This window comes from Panulirus ornatus, chromosome 50, assembly GCF_036320965.1.
Source record: "Panulirus ornatus isolate Po-2019 chromosome 50, ASM3632096v1, whole genome shotgun sequence".
NCBI classification, from domain to species: domain Eukaryota; kingdom Metazoa; phylum Arthropoda; class Malacostraca; order Decapoda; family Palinuridae; genus Panulirus; species Panulirus ornatus.
The window spans coordinates 15,524,945-15,550,081 of NC_092273.1; the positions used below are offsets into that span (position 1 = coordinate 15,524,945).

Genomic DNA, 25,137 nt, shown 5'->3' on the forward strand with positions numbered 1-25,137 from the left:
TCCTAGCGCTACCTCGCACACATGAGGGGGGAGGGGGATGGTATTCCATGTGTGGTGAGGTGGCGATGGGAATGAATAAAGGCAGGCAGTGTGAATTGTGTGCATGGGTATATATGTATGTGTCTGTGTGTGTATATGTGTATATTGAGATGTATGGGTGTGTATGTTTGCGTGTATGGATGTGTGTTTATATACATGTGTATGGGGGTGGGCTGGGCCATTTCTTTCTTCTGTTTCCTTGCGCTACCTCGCAAATGCGGGAGACAGCGACAAAGCAAAATAAATAAATAAATATATAGGGATAAGGATAGGGGAGAAAGAATACTTCCCACGTACTCCCTGCGTGTCGTAGAAGTCGACTAAAAGGGGAGGGAGCGGGGGGCTGGAAATCCTCCCCTCATTATTTTTTTTTTTTTTTTAATTTTCCAAAAGAAGGAACAGAGAAGGGGGCCAGGTGAGGATATTCCCTCAAAGGCCCAGTTCTCTGTTCTTAACGGTACCTCGCTAACGTGGGAAATGGCGAATAGTTTGAAATATATATATATATAAATTATATGGGAGGGTATTGATTGAGAGGGTGAAGGCATGTACAGAGCATCAGATTGGGGAAGAGCAGTGTGGTTTCAGAAGTGGTAGAGGATGTGTGGATCAGGTGTTTGCTTTGAAGAATGTATGTGAGAAATACTTAGAAAAGCAAATGGATTTGTATGTAGCATTTATGGATCTGGAGAAGGCATATGATAGAGTTGATAGAGATGCTCTGTGGAAGGTATTAAGAATATATGGTGTGGGAGGAAAGTTGTTAGAAGCAGTGAAAAGTTTTTATCGAGGATGTAAGGCATGTGTACGTGTAGGAAGAGAGGAAAGTGATTGGTTCTCAGTGAATGTAGGTTTGCGGCAGGGGTGTGTGATGTCTCCATGGTTGTTTAATTTGTTTATGGATGGGGTTGTTAGGGAGGTAAATGCAAGAGTTTTGGAAAGAGGGGCAAGTATGAAGTCTGTTGGGGATGAGAGAGCTTGGGAAGTGAGTCAGTTGTTGTTCGCTGATGATACAGCGCTGGTGGCTGATTCATGTGAGAAACTGCAGAAGCTGGTGACTGAGTTTGGAAAAGTGTGTGGAAGAAGAAAGTTAAGAGTAAATGTGAATAAGAGCAAGGTTATTAGGTACAGTAGGGTTGAGGGTCAAGTCAATTGGGAGGTGAGTTTGAATGGAGAAAAACTGGAGGAAGTGAAGTGTTTTAGATATCTGGGAGTGGATCTGGCAGCGGATGGAACCATGGAAGCGGAGGTGGATCATAGGGTGGGGGAGGGGGCGAAAATCCTGGGGGCCTTGAAGAATGTGTGGAAGTCGAGAACATTATCTCGGAAAGCAAAAATGGGTATGTTTGAAGGAATAGTGGTTCCAACAATGTTGTATGGTTGCGAGGCGTGGGCTATGGATAGAGTTGTGCGCAGGTGGATGGATGTGCTGGAAATGAGATGTTTGAGGACAATGTGTGGTGTGAGGTGGTTTGATCGAGTGAGCAACGTAAGGGTAAGAGAGATGTGTGGAAATAAAAAGAGCGTGGTTGAGAGAGCAGAAGAGGGTGTTTTGAAATGGTTTGGTCACATGGAGAGGATGAGTGAGGAAAGATTGACCAAGAGGATATATGTGTCGGAGGTGGAGGGAACAAGGAGAAGAGGGAGACCAAATTGGAGGTGGAAAGATGGAGTGAAAAAGATTTTGTGTGATCGGGGCCTGAACATGCAGGAGGGTGAAAGGAGGGCAAGGAATAGAGTGAATTGGAGCGATGTGGTATACCGGGGTTGACGTGCTGTCAGTGGATTGAATCAAGGCATGTGAAGCGTCTGGGGTAAACCATGGAAAGCTGTGTAGGTATGTATATTTGCGTGTGTGGGCGTATGTATATACATGTGTATGGGGGGGAGGGGCCATTTCTTTCGTCTGTTTCCTTGCGCTACCTCGCAAACGCGGGAGACAGCGACAAAGTATAATAAAATAAAAATAATAATAATAATATATATATATATATATATATATATATATATATATATATGCTTTCATAAATTTTCACATATTTTCCAAACATGGTCTTATATACAAATAAGCATGAAAGTCTCTCCATCTCCTGTGCAAGGTCACACCTACACATCAAAATTGGGGTACAGGTACAAAGGTGTGCAGGGAAGTAGCATGGATTATGGAATATGAGGCATCAGCTTCAGATGCCAATTTGAAGCCATCAAATGCCACTTTTCAAAAGCCTTTACGTACTTCAGGTGCAATAAAGGTTGGAAACACTACATTTTTTTTTCAGTACCTAAAATATAAAATGTGCCTTTGGAAGATCTTAGAAGGACTTAAAGAAGACCTAGGTAGAACCTGACAAGGACTTGAGGACAAAATGAGGAAGGCATGTTCGAAGGTATAGGGAACTCCAAGAAAAGATATGATGAGGATCTAAGAATGTTTTGAGGAAGAACTGGAATGGGCCTTGAGAAAACCTGGGTAGAACCTGGGAAGGACCCAAAGGAGTCCTGTAGACAAACTGCACAAGGTATTTTATAGGACCTGGGGAAGATTTGGAGAAACCCTGCGGAGGGCCTGTTGATGATTTTAGGAAGACATGGGTATGGTTTTTGGCCAAAGTACATTAGTTTTATAGGCCATTCTGATGCCACTAGAAAGAGGCTACCATTTCATTTTCCGGGCAACACTAAGTAACTCTCCAAAACCTTGTAAAAAGCTTTTCTTAAAATCCAGCTAATGCATTTACATAAGAACAACGCATCACAACAATCACACTAAACAATAATGCTCACAACAGCTCTACTCCATGGCACCACAAAGCTAACAATGCTTATTTTGTTTTGGATAATGAAGTTTAGAAAATACAATATGGATAATGGCCGGCGAGAGTTTACATGGTGCACTCAATTTGGGAGATGTCTATTTCAGCTCAGTATTGAGACACCAATTTTAGAAAATGGGTATCATGTTTCAGGTGTTTTCCATAGTTCATCATGATTACAGAAACACATATGAACGATTGATCTACCTTCCTTAAATTTCGTATTAAAAGATATAAAATTCGGCAGATGGTAGTATTAACGGGAAATTGTGGGGATAATCAAAAACACCTGATTGCCATAATCGTCAAGATTAATGTTATCGGCAAAAAACAGCCGAAACAGAAAAATGTCAACATGAGACATTTATTCCCTATTAAGACAATAAATCGAGTGCGGTGGGATGTGAAGTTCTGGAAAATGAGTGGGAAATCAGTGCAGGCGAAACACTTTGACAATTTCATGTTAAAATTCTAAGTTTCAGTTGCCACTTTCTTACTTGGAAGGATCAATTTTACCTCAAATTATTTCCGAAACAAGTGACCTCTAATAATTTCGTGTTTACAACCATGCCAAGAGGTTGGTGCACTATGGACGCATTCCAGCGTACACTCTTAACCTCTTGACCATCTTATCACTAATTTTGAATACAATCTTGAATATTACGCCAAATCTCAGCAGTTTGGGAAGTAAGGTGAATTTTCCATGGGTTATGCTGCATCTCTAAAACGTTTTCCAGGATCAACACGTATAGTAACGAGTGTAAAGCAAGTCGTCAAAAAATACACGTTATACCGTTGTGGTAGTCACCACTTAATAAAAAATTGATACAAAGATCATCATTCCGATAAAAAAAAAAAAAAAAACTTGAGAGTTTACAATATGGGGATAACACACCAAAGGTTTCGAATTGATGCTGCTTTGGAATCGTAATGACCTGGGACGGCTGTTTGTTTGGGCTGTAGGCCTCCTAAAGAGCAGGGTTAAGTCAAGCAACATGAACCAACCAAAAAAGTTACTTAACACTTTTAAGGGTTAAGAATAAAACAAACATACCACGTTACACTTTCACTACGAATGTAGCTCACTGCTCAAGGGTAGAACATGGCGACCCAGGAAATTGCTAGTGCTAAACTGCCTACCAATCAACCAACACAGTATTGCTTATGTGTAATACGTAAATATGGAAATATCATTTACGATACATTCGTTTGTCACTACTACCTACAACATATCGTCAGTAAATACTCCTTATCTTAAGTACTAAATGCATGTCAACATTCCAGGTACGTCGAATTTTTCTCTTGAATGACATCCTGGCTGGAATTAAGAGAGCAGTGGGCTTCGATACAGAGTTTTAAAATGCCTTACTGTCATATCCACCATGATTATCATCATTAATAGTCCAAACACTTTCACACATACTATTTATCAAACTGTCCTTCACGAGCCTGAGGTGTAATATGTTGAAGGATGTTTCCATCCGGTAAAGAAAGTACGTAAGGGTATTAACAGAATGCCTACTCCATTTTTCTTGACACAAAACTCTCGATGTAATTCGAAACTACAAAATATTACCTTCATAAACAAAAGATATGATCAATATGTCTTCTTTGCCCATATAGAAAAAAAATTGAGACATAATTCTACACTATTACGAATTCTTGGAAGATGACGTTAGTGGTGCTGGAATGGTAGAGAGGAAATAGGACTCCTTAGTGTTGCTTTTGTTTAACTTGCAATTTACTTATGACCCTACCCACCTACACTGCATATTCCTATTGCTGAAACAGCGATAATAAGATTTCCGTCAGTAGGCTTGATTCTTCTCATACAGACAGTCTTTAAGTCCCGCATATAAATATTACTGATAAAAAAAAAAAAAAGGCGCTTTAGATTACTTAACCTTCAACGGTATTGGTCGCTCATATCAGGCTCAATTGGTTGTTTGGTCTTCATGCTATTCAGCTGCCAGGGTCATGAAGGCCACCAACGTCAGAAAATTCTTAACACACACTTTGTATAGATGGTTAAGGAACTAACTACCTCTTCAGACCATAAACGCTCTGACTATGTATATACAGTTCAGTTGGGTAGATGGCTGGTCATTTCGGCTTTAGGCCTATCGACTGACATTATGAATGATGCACGTCAACGACGTTGTAACACCTAACCCAATAATCTCGAACACGTTTGTTCACTAATTCTATGACTATAAAAGCTCTCACAGGACGTACGTTATATATATATATATATATATATATATATATATATATATATATATATATATATATATATATATATATATATATTTATTTATTTTACTTTGTCGCTGTCTCCCGCGTTTGCGAGGTAGCGCAAGGAAACAGACGAAAGAAATGGCCCCCCCCCCCATACACATGTATATACATACGTCCACACACGCAAATATACATACCTACACAGCTTTCCATGGTTTACCCCAGACGCTTCACATGCCTTGCTTCAATCTACTGACAGCACGTCAACCCCGGTATACCACATCGCTCCAATTCACTCTATTCCTTGCCATCCTTTCACCCTCCTGCATGTTCAGGCCCCGATCACACAAAATCTTTTTCACTCCATCTTTCCACCTCCAATTTGGTCTCCCTCTTCTCCTTGTTCCCTCCACCTCCGACACATATATCCTCTTGGTCAATCTTTCCTCACTCATCCTCTCCATGTGCCCAAACCACTTCAAAACACCCTCTTCTGCTCTCTCAACCACGCTCTTTTTATTTCCACACATCTCTCTTACCCTTACGTTACTCACTCGATCAAACCACCTCACACCACACATTGTCCTCAAACATCTCATTTCCAGCACATCCATCCTCCTGCGCACAACTCTATCCATAGCCCACGCCTCGCAACCATACAACATTGTTGGAACCACTATATATATATATATATATATATATATATATATATATATGTGTGTGTGTGTGTGTGTGTGTGTGTGATAGGCTCTCTTGAGTCCCCCCCCCCAATTTACTCTTCCTGGCTTCCCCTTCATTCTACACAATAAATTGCTTCTGGCAGCTGTATTTCTTCCACACCTGTGCTTCAAGGTGGTTGATTCCCACCTTTCTAAGGAGGAGAAAGCCCGAATTATCGCCTGGAAGCAAGCAAACGTCGTTGTTACACGTGAAGATTTATTTCTGGGCGGCGCACTGGGCGATCCGAAGCCACGATCAGGTGACGAAGGGCTTCCTGCAACACTCGTGAGCGCCTCGCCTCATTCAAACCACGACCCAAAACATGGACCTGAAAAAACTTCAGGAACCTTGCTAATTCCGCGCTCGGACGCCTGTAGGTGGCAACCAAGGCCAAAGGAGATGTGATAGATGGTAACCAAGGCCAAAGGAGATATGACAGGTGGTAACCAAGGCCAAAGGAGATATGACAGGTGGTAACCAAGGCCAAAGGACATATGACAGGTGGTAACCAAGGCCAAAGGACATATGACAGGTGGTAACCAAGGCCAAAGGAGGTATGACAGGTGGTAACCAAGGCCAAAGGAGGTATGACAGGTGGTAACCAAGGCCAAAGGACATATGACAGGTGGTAACCAAGGCCAAAGGACATATGACAGGTGGTAACCAAGGCCAAAGGAGGTATGACAGGTGGTAACCAAGGCCAAAGGAGATATGACAGGTGGTAACCAAGGCCAAAGGACATATGACAGGTGGTAACCAAGGCCAAAGAAGATATGACAGGTGGTAACCAAGGCCAAAGGAGATATGACAGGTGGTAACCAAGGCCAAAGGACATATGACAGGTGGTAACCAAGGCCAAAGGAGATATGACAGGTGGTAACCAAGGCCAAAGGAATTATGACAAAATACTTTAAATGTATGAGTGACATCGCCTTTGAAAATACATGGGGGGAAGAGAACAGGACGCTGTAGTTCTGCAAACCGTCCAGTCAACAAGTGTCACTTGCTAAAGACTGCGCGAGAGCAACATTTCCTTTTGTCTTGACACTTACCCAAGACTATATACGAAAACAATCTTTTTTTTTTGTTTTGTTTTGTTTTCATGGGTCATGCTTATTATAATTACAACTGATATTCCTGTTTTCCTTCGACTGGAAACTCCTACTTCTCGCTGTACCCAGCTTATAAGTACTGAATAGGCTTATTTGGGGGCCTTCAACTGATTCGAAACTGCCGAACACAGCAGCGACATCTCTACTGTAGGATACAGCAGTAACATTCCCTACTGTCATTGCAAAAGTAACATTCCTACTTGTAATATCCTTCAAAAACTATTTCACTGCAGTATACAGTAACATTTCTTACTGTAGAGTTAAATACAGTATAATGCTAGCGTAGTAGAGCAAATGGCATTACAATCTCGTGGGTGATGGATTACGAATTAGACGGATTAACAACCTCACAGGGGTTTACTGTCCAGCTTCGAGAGGTTAAGAAGGTAAATAAGTTCAAGCCAAGAACCTCAACGAGAATTAACCTAACAACATCAAGCACACAGTAAAATTAAGTTAAAAACTTCACGAAGGTTAATACATAACACCAAATAATTAAAAACCTCACGAAGGCTAATACATAACAGCAAGTAGTTAAAAACCTCAAGGTTAATATATAACATCAAGTAGTTAAAAATCTCAAGAAGGTTAATATATAACACCAAGTAAAAAAACCTCACGAAGGTTAATATATAACAGCAAGTAGTTAAAAACCTCACGAAAGTTAACACATAACATCAAGTAGTTAAAAATCTCACGAAGGTTAATATATAACATCAAGTAGTTAAAAACCTCACGAAGGTTAATATATAACATCAAGTCGTTAAAAACCTCACGAAAGTTAATAACATCAAGTAGTTAAATCAGACGAACAAGCAACCGCATGGGGTGTGGTCTACAGCATTAATTAGTTACACAGTAAAACCAGACTAACTTACAACTTTACGTGTGTTGGCTTACGGCATCCAGGAGTTAAGCAATGCACCTCTGCAAGATGCAACACAGTATGTCTCATGTGTTGGATTATGCAACCACACTGACACATGGTGAACCAACTGCAATTATCGCATTAAACAAGACAGTTACGTTGTGCAATCGTACATGACCTTCAGACAAGACTATTTTGACCTTCGTTCCGCGAGGTCATTATGCACCGTAATATTCTTGACGGTCACACCCAGTGAACTTGCATTTGTTTTCAAACTTGGGGGTCGAGTGCAGACAGTCCATCACGCAGCACAGTGGCACTTAAGACACCAAGGTGCCCCAGATACCGGAAACGTCCGCCATGGGACTCCTGACTCCCGGAACTCTGTCATGCCTCATGGCCACGGCCTCCTTCGGCAGCAGCAACCAAGTTACTCTGGTTCCTGCACCCTCCGGCAGGACTCACGTGAGACAGTGCCGCCGAAAGGTATTATAAATTACAAGAACCTATGGCCACACCCTCCAGCACCGCGCACACACAAAAAAAAGAAAAAAAAAAAGCCCATTAACTCAGGACCTCACCAAAGCTCTTCTGCAGAAGCTCCACGAGACCCGGCACCATGCAGATCTAACACGTAACTTTCCGCAACTACGACATTGCCGAGGAAACTCTGCCATCCTCATCTTACCTTACCCATAACCCTGCACCAAGTGTACTAGCTCATCATCTATGTATTTGCCCAATAAATCACTACATTCTTACTTGTTGCCGTACCCATTCTTTCAGCTCTCAGCACTATAAATGAAGCATCAGGCACTTAAGAACACCAACTGAACCCTCTAGACAAACCTACCCCACGGAGATCGGTTTACAGCATCAAGTAGTTACATAGTAAACCACAATAACCTACAACTTCATGGGGAATAGTTCAAAGCATCAAGCAGTAAGAGAAAGTAACTTGGGGGGGGGGGTATGTTTACGTTATGAAATAAGAAAGTAAACCAGACCAACTTAACAGTTCCTGAGGGCTGGCTTATCATAATCTCAAGGAGGTATACAGTAAACCTCTCACCCCCAACAGATTTAAGCAGTTCCGGCAGTTGTGTGGATGCTCTTGTCATATATTCTGTGCCAGAACTCCCGGCCTTTCCCGACAGTGTTACACTGACCGGTATATTTGATGTGTTCGTGTTTGTGTTGCTGTTTCAATTTTCCACATACATCGTCCCGTCCTCTCTGGTATATTTCGCAAACTTATTTAAATTCTGAAGTGTTATTTAGATCTCCCAAGACCCAATTTCTTTTATTTTCAAATCAAAATTTTTCTACATCCATTTTTAGTTCTACCAGGGGCTTTTAATGATAGGGAAATGCATGGACGTTAGTGGACGGACAAACAAATGAATACATACATACATCCACTTGCACATAAGCATAAATAAACACAAAAGAAAACGAGCACACATCAGGAAAAAATATAATGAATTCAACACACGAAAGTCATTAGCACAGACGAGATAAGACAACAAAAAAATCTCCCCGTAACACATATCATAATCGTGCAGACACACGGATACACAAACACTAAGACACAGGCGGGAACACAGGCAAATATAAACACCCTCTACTGTATTACTATGCCTCAGTCCCTCTTTAGGTTAAGTCCATCATACTTAGCACTAACACCAAACCCTGATCTTTCGTCTCTACATATGCTGTCGCCTCAAAGACACTTGGACTCCTAGCACCTGAATTGAAAAACATTTAAATAAAATTCATTTTTCCCTCACTCACACATGCCTCCCCCGCCTGGTGTTTAAATTCTTCAGTCAACAAGAGTCACTAGAAAAGGTGCAAAAATGGGCTTACAAGGTCATCCCTCAGTGACTCTTGCACCACCAGTCACCGATCAAGAGGCGCTAAACACACCAGAGTTATCCAGACTGTTTCCAGCCCTCAGTTGGACCTCATCTGACAGTTACAAAGAAGCTACTACAGTGCGCCTTCTGTAACACCACTATCAACTGCTACATAAGATCCGTTGTCCTCAGACTGCAATTCCGCTACACAACGACATCGAGACCAATATGAACTCGTTCAGACCGCTACAAAAACAGCTCCAGCCCAACCCCTGTGTTTTATCATCAATTTGTAGTCTCATGTTAACCACCACCCTCTGCTTGGATTAACGGCATTCTAATTAGCGGTGATAACTGTATTAGCACTACTGTTAGTAGTGCTTGTTTCCGAAATTGTTAGCGAAATATGTAGAGGCGCTAAGTTTCTAGCAATAGTCAATCGCTAACCGCTGATTCTTTAAAACCACATACATTCAAATTTGGTTACCAACTTGCACTGGTTCGCAGATTGCAATCTCCATTATAAAAGATGGAAGCAGCTATGAATGTAAGTCTATCATGACATCAGTATGTACAGCGCTAACAGACTACATATTTCCGTTAGTAAGTAAACACAGTTGCCTGTTACAGACCAGAGGCATCTCTGCGTTTTTTGTTTTTTTTTAACGCAAAATCTTCGTCCATATGTCTCTGTCAGTGTGTAACCATCTCCTCTGCCCTATTTGCACACTACCTTTCAAACCCCCCCCAATACATACACCACCAGCACTCACAATTCAATCACCTGCTTCGTTTCATTCACCCACTTCCCCCGACACATGACAGTAATTCCAGTGAGTATGTTTCCCCACACAGATTCTAGTCACAGTCTCTGCTCTTGAAAGATGGAAAAAGGGTACAAGGAACGGGCCACGGCGAAAAACGCGTTTGAAAATATGGCAGATATCAGGGTAATGTACAATTGGAACAAGCTTAGAAAATGTACATGCTGACAGCATACAAACGTTTCAAAAATCTCTCTGACAGCCAAGACCAAGAGAGGAAGCCGAATGAACGGAAAACTTTCTAATCAATCAGCATAAATAGGGAAAAATAGACAGTTTCAAACACACTGAATTCGGACAGACAGACAAGGACAAATATCCTCAGCCAAATTTTCTATCAAGTGTATGTGTGTGTGTGTGTGTGTGTGTGTGTGTGTGTGTGTGCGCGCGCGCGCGCAATCGCATTTCCTTCATCCTCTAACATTTGTACACTAACCAGTGTCTTCATGTGCCACAAGGACTTGACAATTATAAATACGTCTTGCATTCTAAATTCACACACAACGTTAATTAGTCATATTCATATTTTCATTCGTCACATGAAAATTTCTCCCCAGAAAAAAAAGTCGTACCACTGCCATAACAGTAAAAAAAATCAGTGGACATTCAAAATTCATAAAATGAATAGAAAAAATGAAAAAAAAAGAGTAGATCATGAACAGTTAGGCCTACTGATCACAAAAACAGCACCATATATGAAAAAAAAGTTCCACAATTATTTTTCATAAAGTCAAGAAATGAATCTGGTTATATAAAATGCAGCCATAAAGCATTATTTCAGTCTTGGACGTCGCGTGATGCCACAATTGAAACCTATTCGTTGTGGATCCTACTCAGCTGAAGGAAAGGGTAAGAATACAATTCGTATTTCTCTTCATAAGGTACTACAATTCTAATGTTGAACTTGATGAATATAGATTCAGCAACCGCTAGGCATTAACACAAGCGAATTACCTAAATTCCCTCCCCCCCCTCTCTAACATGTTCTAATGTAAGCTACGTTAACTTATATAATTCACTAGGCTTCTATTAACCTAGAAAACGCTAGGGTTGGGTAGGCTTCTATTAACCTAAAAAACGCTAGGGTTGGGGTATCTTTCGGATGATCTAAAGTTACAAGCCTAACGCCGGGGTCAATGACATCCACCACTGTTTGTGAGAGCTGAATAATCATCCTGTTCTAACAGTTTAAAAATTCAGCATAATTAGTAAATCACTGTAAAATACATTCTAAATAAATACTGTATTCGTATTTTGATAAATACACTTCAAGATGGGAAAAATAAATGCATTTCAAGATGGGAAAAAATAAATACATTTCAAGATGGCAAAAAATAAATACATTTCAAGATGGCAAAAATATTATGTTGAATAACAGAGCAATATCATCCCCTCCTTTGATGTCAAAGCTAATGACACCCTGTTCTAACATTCCTAAGCGACTAACCCTAAAATAAAAAGTATGACAACGAATTCAAATTCAACAGTTCCAGTTTAATTAAGTTTCTTATTTCAAAGTTTTCTCTTTTTTTCATGTGATGTTTATCATTTTCCTACTGCTACTGAGGGGCTGATACAGGACATGAAGCTGGTGTAGGCTTTTATCAATGACAGCGCCATTCTATGGGTGCTATTCCTTTGGGTCGGGTGTGTGATGTGAATTTATGTTGCTCTGTATCGTGGAATATGCATACTATAATTATATATATATATATATATATATATATATATATATATATATATATATATATATATATATATATTATCCCTGGGGATAGGGGAGAAAGAATACTTCCCACGTATTCCCTGCGTGTCGTAGAAGGCGACTAAAAGGGGAGGGAGCGGGGGGGCTGGAAATCCTCCCCTCTCTCTTTTTTTTTTTTTTCTTTCCAAAAGAAGGAACAGAGAAGGGGGCCAGGTGAGGATATTCCCCCAAAGGCCCAGTCCTCTGTTCTTAACGCTACCTCGCTAACGCGGGAAATGGCAAATAGTTTAAAAGAAAAAAAAGAATATATATATATATATATATATATATATATATATATATATATATATATATATATATATATATATGACAGCTAGAGATCAAGGGTGAGCGAATGTGGCTTTTTTTGGTCTTCCTAGCGCTACCTCGCTGTAAGTGGGGGGGGGGGGGTTATTTCCTGTGTGGCGGGGTAGCGACGAAATGGATGAAGGCAGCAAGTATGAATATATACATGTGCATATATATGTATGTGTCTGTATGTGTATGTATGTATACGTTGATAAGTATATGTATGTATGTGCGTGTATGGACGTTTATGTATTTATGAGAGAGGTTGGGCCATTCTTCGTCCGTTTTCTTGCGCTACCTCGCTGACGCGGGAAACTGCGGTTAAGTGTGTGTGTGTGTGTGTGTGTGTGTGTGTGTGTGTGTGTGTGTATATATATATATATATATATATATATATATATATATATATATATATATATATATACATATGTGTGTGTGTGTGTGTGTGTGTGTGTGTGCGCGCGCGCGCGCGCGCGAGCGCAATGAGAGCACAATTGCAATACAAAATGCCTTCTAACAGCAAGGATTAGAAGTTCTACCATGTGTGGGAACTGGGTGGATGACCACAGCGGAGTGCCTATCCACCATGCACTCGTTTCATTATCAAAACCTAGAAAGGATAGAATCTCAAACAATACTATAGTATATCAACCTTGATAGCGAAATAAGAATAACTAAAAGTGTAAGTCTAATAAGTTTTAAACAAAGTCTAATGAAATCTCAAAAGCAACAAGTGAAGTAAAATTCGCCTAAAAGGCGGAAAACTACGTAGAATACTTAATATAATTGACTTATCATAAATCAAGAATATATAAAAATATAAAAAAAAATATTCCCACATACGACCTTTGAAAATAAGACAATTTTCAAAGCAAATACATCTTAAACCAAAGACTGGAAGCTCTATCGCTACATCTCCCGTATAACTGTACACTGCCAACGTCAACGATGGCTTTATAACTTAACGGTTGTGATGAAGTCATCCCCCAAAATCTGTGTCCATCTCTCTTCATTCTCCCTTAAATTCCTAATTCTTCTACTTTAAACTAGAATACTTTTTGGGATTGGAATTATAAAGACTTTTTTTTTTTTAATTTCACTGAACTTCAATTTGTATTGCTGGATTAAATATGGACGTATGAATTGAGTTTATTTTAACGTTGGTTCGTTTTTCCTATTAATGTATTCGAAAGAAAATCCGACTTCAAAAAACAATGTTTTAATTTTCGAAAACTGAACTTATTCTTTTAGAAAGTAATTATATCATGGAGTAAACAATGATAAATGGTGGTGGCTTAATGAAAAAATTGCGACATTAATAACGGAGCTAATTTCTTTACGGCAGTTAACTGTTTGTTTACTCATTCCCTCTTCTCTTACAGCCTTTTCCATCACGAAGTATGTCGTTTCTGAGCACAGCTTAGCTCTTGGCTGCAAGTAATTCTATACAGTATTACAAATTTATCTATGAACTTCCTTGGTGCAGAGGTTAGAGCTGCAGACCGTCATTTATACACGGGCCAGCCATGACAGAGCCTGCCAGGGTTCGAATCCTGGTTACGACAATCGCTGCGCTGCCAATCCCAGCTGTTCATCTTCCCTAGTGGCTGGTTGATATTTATTCATTACGTACCTGATATAATCCATTGTTGTACGTGTGCATACATACACAGGAGTAAAGACTCACCAAGATTCAACCTCATACTAACGTCTCGTTACTAATACCCATTCACTCTCACTGTCCATTTATCTCATGTACGCCCAAACACACCCCAGAAGCGTACCCAAAGGGGGCAGGGCGATAAGGCAATCGCGCCTATCCCCCCTCCAGCATTACAATATACTTTAAAAATAATAATAACGAAGGTTCATACACCATAACAATTATTCCATCCCTTTTAATCCCTCGAAAGGAAATAACCTCGTGAGTTTCACCACCTGCCCGAAACACTGACGAAATTTTCAACTGCAAAAGCTCTTCTATTCTATTTTTCATCGTTTAAAAATTCACCGATTATTGCTAATAGAAGTTTTCTATGTAATTCAATACCATAAATACATTTAAAAGGAAAACCGGTCGACATATCCTTTACAAACTTATTTCTGCGCAACAGCTATATTCAATTTGATGAGGATTTGACTAACACTAATACATGAATTCAACATCTTAACATCTCTTTAAAAAAATAGCGCCAAGTTCTTAAAGATGTTTTTCTCATATGCCACTTGTTTTGAACTTTTCATCGTTGTCTTAACGACTTCATAACAAGTCACCCCCCCCCCCCTCCTTTTTGAAAGTTCGTAGTTCGCTCTCCCTTCCCTCAACCAAATGCTGGAAAAGCGCCTCTTACACACCCTTAACCACTTACCTCATGCCAGTAAACACAATGTTACACTCCCCAGGCCAGCCCCCCCCCCCCCCCCCCTTGTACACACACACACACACACGTCGGACGTGATCAGCTGTGTTTACTTGGCACGGGGAGGAAGGTGTTGTGTAACGTGGCAGCACCACAAGAGTGTTGTCAGCTCGATTTAGTTCGCAGTTCGAGCCTTGACCAGCCACTATGGCGCCTGCAACGCAGTTTCTTCTCATGTTTTGTTCGACGACCTCACGTAACATATGCAAAGTTACGTCCAGTCATACCTAACGTCAGAATTGGGGGAAATATTCCTCGAAACGTCGATATAATAAGATTTTTTTATGAGATGAATCAAATATTGTCTACTCAGCCACTGTTAACGGTTTCCTGTGTAGGTTGAAAATGTCAAAAGAGTACACAAGACAAAATTACACACCATTTGGATGTTTAAGGTCACACTGAACAGATTCCGTCAGAATATTTCTTGTCTATTAATAGATTTCACTGGTCGCTATTACTTCATCATTACACCTACACCTTTAACATGTTTTAGTACATTCAAGACAACATCAAACCATGAAAAATCATCTCGAGGTAACTATGTCTTTGTTTCATTGTCTTTGAATTCGTTAAGTCACGTCGGTACACAAGAGAGGTGTACATACTTGCCGTTTAATATTAAATCAAACAAAGACCACGCGTGGCTTGGCACACGGGAGAAGAATGAAGTAGTCCCAACAACGTGTCATCTGAGTTCATACTAGCAGTCAGCCGAGTCAGCTACTAAGTTTGCTCATGGATTTGAAGGTCATCATGTACTGTGGGGCCCAGTTCCTGGTTCAGCCAGTGAGGTCTTGAAGACACACTGGCCGATGTTGCCAAATACCGTTTTTTTTTTTTTATAATTCATCGATACCAACACTCGACATTCCCTGTGTTTGTCTTTAAAGTAAAAAAAAAAAAAAAATCCAATCAACGATAAGCAAATTCTCGTGTTTTTTTCCTGTGACATTTAAACTTTGGCTTCAATTCGTCGTATATTCCTAAAAAATACAATTTCCTCTCTACTAACAACGTTCTAATTGTACACATTACATAGAAGGAAGATCTAATTACACAAACACCGTGAAAAAAAGTAGGTCGTGTAAGTGGTTAAGTGTGAGAGGTTATGACTAATCTTATCCAGCCGTCGTATGTGGCTTTCCATAAGTCCCGGTGTTCAAATCTCCATATCGATAGTTACCTAAGCAAAAGATAACACCACTTGGCAAATCTGACAGTCAGCCCACGGTGTGGAGGACTCTGATTACACACACACACACACACACACATATATATATATATATATATATATATATATATATATATATATATATATATATATATATATATTTTTTTTTTTTATTTTTTTATTATACTTTGTCGCTGTCTCCCGCGTTTGCGAGGTAGCGCAAGGAAACAGACGAAAGAAATGGCCCAACCCCCCCCATACACATGTATATACATACGTCGACACACACAAATATACATACCTACACAGCTTTCCATGGTTTACCCCAGACGCTTCACATGCCTTGATTCAATCCACTGTCAGCACGTCAACCCCGGTATATCACATCGCTCCAATTCACTTTATTCCTTGCCCTCCTTTCACCCTCCTGCATGTTCAGGCCCCGATCACACAAAATCTTTTTCACTCCATCTTTCCACCTCCAATTTGGTCTCCCTCTTCTCCTCGTTCCCTCCACCTCCGACACATATATCCTCTTGGTCAATCTTTCCTCACTCATTCTCTCCATGTGCCCAAACCACTTCAAAACACCCTCTTCTGCTCTCTCAACCACCCTCTTTTTATTTCCACACATCTCTCTTACCCTTACGTTACTTACTCGATCAAACCACCTCACACCACACATTGTCCTCAAACATCTCATTTCCAGCACATCCATCCTCCTGCGCACAACTCTATCCATAGCCCACGCCTCGCAACCATACAACATTGTTGGAACCACTATTCCTTCAAACATACCCATTTTTGCTTTCCGAGATAATGTTCTCGACTTCCACACATTCTTCAAGGCCCCCAGAATTTTCGCCCCCTCCCCCACCCTATGATCCACTTCCGCTTCCATGGTTCCATCCGCTGCCAGATCCACTCCCAGATATCTAAAACACTTCACTTCCTCCAGTTTTTCTCCATTCAAACTCACCTCCCAATTGACTTGACCCTCAACCCTACTGTACCTAATAACCTTGCTCTTATTCACATTTACTCTTAACTTTCTTCTTCCACACACTTTACCAAACTCAGTCACCAGCTTCTGCAGTTTCTCACATGAATCAGCCACCAGCGCTGTATCATCAGCGAACAACAACTGACTCACTTCCCAAGCTCTCTCATCCCCAACAGACTTCATACTTGCCCCTCTTTCCAAAACTCTTGCATTTACCTCCCTAACAACCCCATCCATAAACAAATTAAACAACCATGGAGACATCACACACCCCTGCCGCAAACCTACATTCACTGAGAACCAATCACTTTCCTCTCTTCCTACACGTACACATGCCTTACATCCTCGATAAAAACTTTTCACTGCTTCTAACAACTTTCCTCCCACACCATATATTCTTAATACCTTCCACAGAGCATCTCTATCAACTCTATCATCTGCCTTCTCCAGATCCATAAATGCTACATACAAATCCATTTGCTTTTCTAAGTATTTCTCACATACATTCTTCAAAGCAAACACCTGATCCACACATCCTCTACCACTTCTGAAACCACACTGCTCTTCCCCAATCTGATGCTCTGTACATGCCTTCACCCTCCCAATCAATACCCTCCCATATAATTTACCAGGAATACTCAACAAACTTATACCTCTGTAATTTGAGCACTCACTCTTATCCCCTTTGCCTTTGTACAATGGCACTATGCACGCATTCCGCCAATCCTCAGGCACCTCACCATGAGTCATACATACATTAAATAACCTTACCAACCAGTCAACAATACAGTCACCCCCTTTTTTAATAAATTCCACTGCAATACCATCCAAACCTGCTGCCTTGCCGGCTTTCATCTTCCGCAAAGCTTTCACTACCTCTTCTCTGTTTACCAAATCATTTTCCCTAACCCTCTCACTTTGCACACCACCTCGACCAAAACACCCTATATCTGCCACTCTATCATCATACACACACACACACACACACACACACACACACACACACACACACACATATATATATATATATATATATATATATATATATATATATATATATATATATATATATATATATATATACACGAAGTACCCATCACACATGAAAATGGCAACCCCCCCCCACACGCGCGAGATGGCCCTAGGAAAAGACAACAAAGGCCACATTCATTCACACTCATTCTCTAGCTCTCATGTGTAATGCACCGAAATCAACAGCTTCCTTTCCACCTCCAGGCCCCACAAAACTTTCCATGGTTTACCACAGACGCTTCACATGCCCTGGCTCAATCCATTGACAGCACGTCGAACACGGTATACCACATCGTTCCAATTCACTCTATTCCTTGCCCGCCTTTCACCCTCCTGTATGTTCAGGCCCCGATCGCTAAAAATCTTTTTCACTCCATCCTTCCACTTTCAATTTGGTCTCCCACCTCTCCTCGTTCCCTTCACCTCTGACACATATATCCTCTTCGTCAATCTTTCTTCACTCATTCTCTCCATGCGACCAAACCATTTCAATACACCCTCTTCTGCTCTCTCAACCACAATCTTTTTATAACCACACATATCTCTTACCCTCTCATTACTTACTCGATCAAACCACCTCATACCACATATTGTCCTCAAACATTTCAATTCCAACACATCCACCTTACTCCGCACAACCCTATCTATAGCCCACGCCTCGCAACCATATAACATTGTTGGAACCACTATTCCTTCAAACATAACCATTTCGGCTCTCCGAGATAACAATCTCGTCTTCCACACATTTTTCAACGCTCCTAGATCTGTCACCCCCTCCCCCACCCAGTGACTCACTTTCGCTTCCATGATTCCATCCGCTGCCAAATACACTCCCAGATATCTAAAACACTTTACTTTCTCCAGTTTTTCTCCATTCAAACTTACCCCCCCCCCCTAATTCACTTGTCCCTCAACCCTAATGAACATAACAAGTTTGTTCTTAACATCTACTTTCAATTTTCTTCTTTCACACACTTTATCAAACTCAGTCACCAACTTCTGCAGTTTCTCACCCAAATCAGCCACCACCGCTGTATCATCAGCGAACAACTTACAACTTACTCACTTCCCAAGCCCACTCATCCACAAAAGACTGCACACTTGCCCCTCTCTCCAAAATTCTTGCATTCACTTCCATAACAGCCCCATCCGTAAACAAATTAAAAAGCCACGGAGACATCTCTCCTACTTACATACGTATACTAATGTATATCTCTCTTTTTAAACCAGGTATTCCCAATCACCAGTCCTTTTTCAGCACACAAATCTACAAGCTCTTCATTTCCATTTACAACACTGAACACCCCATGTACACCAATCATACCCTCAACTCACATTACTCATCTTTGCACTCAAATCTTCCATCACTATAACCCGGTCTCGTGCATCAAAGCTGCTAACACACTCATTCAGCTGCTCCCAAAACACTTGTCTCTCATGATCTTTCCTCTCATGCCCAGGTGCATAGACACCAACAAACATCCATCTCTCTCCATCCACTTTCAGTTTTACCCATAACAATCTAGAGTTAACTTTCTTACACTCTATCACATACATCTCTCTCACATCCACTTTCAGTTTTACCCATAACAATCTAGAGTTAACTTTCTTACACTCTTACCACATACTCCCACAACTCCTGCTTCAGGAGTAGTGCTACTCCTTCCTTTGCTCTTGTCCTCTCACCAACCCCTGACTTTACTCCCAAGACATTCCCAGACCACTCTTCCCCTTTACCCTTGAGTTTCGTTTCACTCAGAGCCAGAACATCCAGGTTCCTTTCCTCAAATATACTACCTATCTCTCCTTTTCACTCGTATTGGTTACATCCACACACATTTAGACACCACAATCTGAGCCTTCGAGGAGGATGAGCACTCCACGCATGACTCCTTCTGTTTCTACTTTTAGGAAGTTTAAATATGAGGGGAGGGTTTCTAGACCCCCGCTCCCGTCCCCTTTAGTCGCCTTCTACGACACGCGGGGAGTACGTGGGACGTATTCTTTCTTCCCTATCCCCAAGGATATATATATATATATATATATATATATATATATATATATATATATATATATATATATATATATATATACATACATATATATATATATATATATATATATATATATATATATATATATATATATATATATATATATACACCAGCATATAAAAGGAAAAATAGTAAACTAGGGGGAGGACACAGAACGTTTCCCTTCATAGCGACGAGTTTCGCATTAAATGTACGAGGGCATTTGAGGCTTTACGATATATGTTAAAATGTTAGACAAGTCTCATCCCTATGAATATCAGAGTCTAAGAATGCCAATGAATCGCCTGTCTCAGCTTCAAAAGTGAACTTTACTGCGTCTTCCTTATAACTGAAATTAAGAATAAATTTTCACCTTTATCAATGAGCCATAAACAAAGAACATCACTAACATACCTGTACCATCTGATGTTAGTTTACATGAACCATATAACTTTAAAAGTTAAAAAAAAAAAGGAAAAATGTGTCCCAGAACAATAGGTTAACCTGATTTTGTAATTTTGGAAGGTGAGGTCGTCGAGTGACCTGTGCCCTAATCCCCTTCACCTGCTTCCTTAATTCATCTGCCAGCCCCGCCCAGTGGTGGCTGGTATATTATACTCTGGTTCACTCCATCTGTGCTCATTCCTGACGAACTAATCATTCGAAAGAGCTTGATATCGTATTTTTCGTTTTCTTGTGGTTTACCTGATGTAATATATATATATATATATATATATATATATATATATATATATATATATATATATATATATATATATATATATTATATATATAATCCTCCCCTCTCTTTTTTTTGTTTCTTTTTTAATTTTCCAAAAGAAGGAACAGAGAATTGGGCCAGGTGAGGGTATTCCCTCAAAGGCCCAGTCCTCTGTTCTTAACGCTACCTCGCTAATGCGGGAAATGGCGAATAGTTTGGAAGAAAGAAATATATATATATATATATATATATATATATATATATATATATACACACATAATGTGTGTGTGTGTGTGTGTGTGTGTGTGTGTCTGCGCGCGGAGAGAATGAGTGAAGCTTAGAAGTGGAGGGACGAAAAAGGTGGCGACCAAAGTGGAAATAGAAGGTTGGAACGGAAAAGGTGCTTGAGGCCTGAACATGCAGAAGGGTGTAAAGCATACACGGGAATGAGTGAATTAAAGCAATGGGGTATACAGGGGGCGACGTGCTGTTGGACTGAACCAGGGCATACAAAGCAGCCAGGGAAAAACCAGGGAATGGTCAGCGGGGTTTGGATGTCATTAAAGGGCTTTGGTTTCGATATATTACACATGAAAGCTAGATAGCAAATGAGAACATTGCTTCGTCTTTTCCTGACGTTACCTCGCTAACACAGGAAACGTAAAACAAGTAACAAAGAAAATGATAAAGAAATTGATAAATAATTAAGGATAACCTCAGAGGTACGGGGCATTTACTTACCTCTGCCTACTCAAACAACACCTAGACCCATCTAGACCTCCCTAATACCTTCCACTATCCCCAAAAAGCACGAGAGATGAGGTGACAAAGCAATAAAGAGGAGCGTACTATGGGCGACATATATATATATATATATATATATATATATATATATATATATATATATATATATATATATATATATATTATCCCTGGGGATAGGGGATTAAGAATACTTCCCACGTATTCCTTGCGTGTCGTAGAAGGCGACTAAAAGGGGAGGGAGAGGGGGGCTGGAAATCCTCCCCTCTCTCTTTTTTTTTTTTTAATTTTCCAAAAGAAGGAACAGAGGTGGCCAGGTGAGGATATTCCAAAAAAGGCCCAGTCCTCTGTTCCTAACGCTACCTCGCTAACGCGGGAAATGGCGAATAGTTTAAAAGAAGAAAAGAAAGATATATATATATATATATATATATATATATATATATATATATATATATATATATATATATATATATAAGGAAACCCACAATTTTATATGCGGGAGAATTGCTGTTCCTGCACTTTTAAAGTGGATGCACATTACGTCATTCTAAGATAATAGCTTTAGGTATAGTTATCTATAAAAACGCAGTTACGCCATTTCAAACGGGTCAAAATATTCATAAAATCAAATAAGTATATTTGATAACTGCACAAGCGACTTTACAACGTTATTAAGAATTTCGTCGGCTCTCCGGCTGAAATAAACACGGCATGGAAGGGAAGAAAGGCCTGTGCAGACGTTTGGTCGTAAATTACTTGCTCACTAACTGGATGTGTGTTAAGGTTTAATAGATCTAAGCCTGGCACAGGCCCATGTCAGTGAGAGCCCCATTCTCTGCGTGCCAATACTGAGATAGGACGGGCGGTGTGTGTGTGTGTGTGTATGGGTGCTTTTATCTGAATGTGTGAGTTATATAAGCACCTACATGGGGGTGAAGTCGATTATTTTACGATTACATAAACTACATCTAACGTTTTAACAAGAGAAATTATGCAAATCCAGATGCTAGTCATTTATAATAAACCTACTCCGGTTTATTAGTGATACCCATCACTTAACTGGGTAAGAAGACCCCCTCACTCATCTACTCCCTCCACAAAACTCCCAGCCTATCTGCATACCATTTGCATTGGGTAATCATTCCAATCGTCTATCAGATAAAAACAGGTGCGTAATACTCAGTCATTAATAATTTAGAAAAAATAAACAGTTGCCGCTGTAAGACAATTTGTTTTATTATTATTATTATTATTATCATTATTATTATTATTATTATTATTATTATCATTATTATTATCATAATTATCATTATTATTCTAATGAAGGTAAAAAAAAAATACAATAACTGCAGGCTAAGTAATCATGATCAACTACATATCACCAAAACCGATCCGACTGCGTCAGTAACGAACAAATGTACAAGAAACATTAAATAAAAATGATAGAAAATGACACATACCGCACAAGCCTCGAGAAGGGTGACATCGCCTTGTTGCTTAACAGCGGAAGAATCAAGCTGAGCCCGGCCACTAAGTCATCAAAATCAAGCCTTGTAATTAATGTCCATGAACTATATACTACTGCTTTTTCCCCTAACCTAAAACTGAGATCGTCAGAAACGATAAAAATCACGATTTCTCTAGGCCTGCAAATGAAATGATCAAAATATATTCCTAGTACTATTCTAGACCTAAGAATACAATTATCTGGAACTTTATAATCTAAGTTCAGAAATGAGTCTGTTAGGAACGTAATTTATCAAGTTCTATTCGATACACATTGGACGCATACCTAGACTCAGTGTAACAATAACGACTCATAGAAATATATATATATATATATATATATATATATATATATATATATATATATATATATATATATACACACACTTAAGAAAGCATTAGTGAAATCCCTTGACCTTTTCTCCCTAACACTGGGATCAACAACAGAGGTATGTACGCACCGTTAATGTCACACACAAAATCAATGACTCGTCACTTACCCAATCAGTTTCTCTCTTAGTGCTATAGTTTCTTTCTTAGAAAGTTTTCTCAAGGACATTGTCAACTGAGTGTGTTTTCTTCCTTTACCCGAAGTCTTACAACCACGACGGTTGCACAGAGATGACTGAGCTCGCCTGTCCATCTGCCAGTCCTATTTGTGGGCACATGCGCACCACGCTCTCCATGGTACACGCCCTCCCATTGGTTATCCCCGCGTGCTCGGCTTACCTGCTCTACAAGACGGATGGTGATTGGTCGAAAATTACGGACCACGACACCAGAATCATCTCACGATGAGGCGGGGTTTACGAAAGCATCTTGTTCAACTTCTTCCAAGCAATAGAACAAGGATCGAACATGTTATTATAACAATATACTGACATTTTCTCCGATTTTTCATGATTATTCTTTACAATCGAATATCTATTGAATATACTGTCTGCATTCAACATATCTTCGGTCGTCTTGTTCCATTCAAACGCCACTCTCATACAATAAAAGCGCTTCAACATCTTTGTTAATAAGTACCTGGTTTAATTTCATGCTGTATACTCTGGTTGCTCTCTCTCCCCACAACCTCTCACAGAACTGTTCACTATCTACGTCTTATCGTAAAGGTCAGGTCACCCCTCACTCTTCCACAACATTTATAAACATGTTTCAGTACGTACACATGCGTCTGCATAGTAATCATATAAATATGTATTTGTGAGTGTGTGTGTGTGTGTGTGTGTGTGTGTGTGTGTGTGTGTGTGTGTGTGTGTGTGTGTGTGTGTGTGTGTGCGCGCGCGCGCGCTATTGCATGCATCTGATTAGTATTTGTGATTACTATATGTATGTTACGGGGAAAGAATTCTACGTTTGTGTACATATATGTACACACACACACACACACACACACACAAGCCTAAGCCAAGTACCCATTCATCGACCAACACCTAGGTTAGGTGTAGGTCGACTGCCACACCAAGATTCGAACCCATGATGGTCCGACCCCGGTCTAGGCTGTGCTGACTCATGGTCAGTAACGCCAACCACTACACCACAGAGCCCGTATGTATGTATGCATGTATATGCAAGTAAGCATATACATAGGTATGTCCGCATGTACGTGTATGTATGTATCTGTGTATGTACACATGTTTGTATGTATGAATGTATGTATGTACCCTTGCGTACGATCTACGACAAAAGTGGCCATCCTGGCCAGTACTCGAGGGTTCCAAACCTCCAGCAACCTTGATCGATCTGGTGTGTGAATCATGAGAGAGAGAGAGAGAGAGAGAGAGAGAGAGAGAGAGAGAGAGAGAGAGAGAGAGAGAGAGAGAGAGAGAGAGAGAGAGAGAGAGAGACCTTCCACACGACCCCATTACCATTCCATCAACAGCTGATGGTAAAACATATGCGCCACCACAGTAAACAAACCCACCACACAAACGTGGAGACCCACCACACA

At 40.2% G+C, this 25,137-nt stretch overlaps 1 protein-coding gene across 5 annotated transcripts in view; it reads right to left on the reverse strand.

Annotated features, from left to right (window-relative positions):
• LOC139764636 (5-phosphohydroxy-L-lysine phospho-lyase-like) overlaps positions 1 to 25,137 on the reverse strand; it is a 107,017-nt gene that overhangs the window by 63,383 nt on the left and 18,497 nt on the right. For 2 of the 5 annotated variants that reach the window (XR_011716429.1, XM_071691488.1), the window contains exon 1: positions 23,681 to 23,838. The exons of 1 other annotated variant lie outside the window; for it this stretch is intronic. Coding sequence is in view for 1 of the 4 variants with exons in the window: in XM_071691488.1 (XP_071547589.1) it covers positions 23,681 to 23,823 (143 nt within the window). In the remaining 3 variants the exon portion in view is untranslated. Of the gene's footprint in view, positions 1 to 3,368; positions 3,437 to 9,659; positions 9,683 to 23,680; positions 23,839 to 25,137 lie in introns of those variants that run through there. 2 more of the 5 variants (XR_011716431.1, XR_011716430.1) reach the window with 2 other exon arrangements.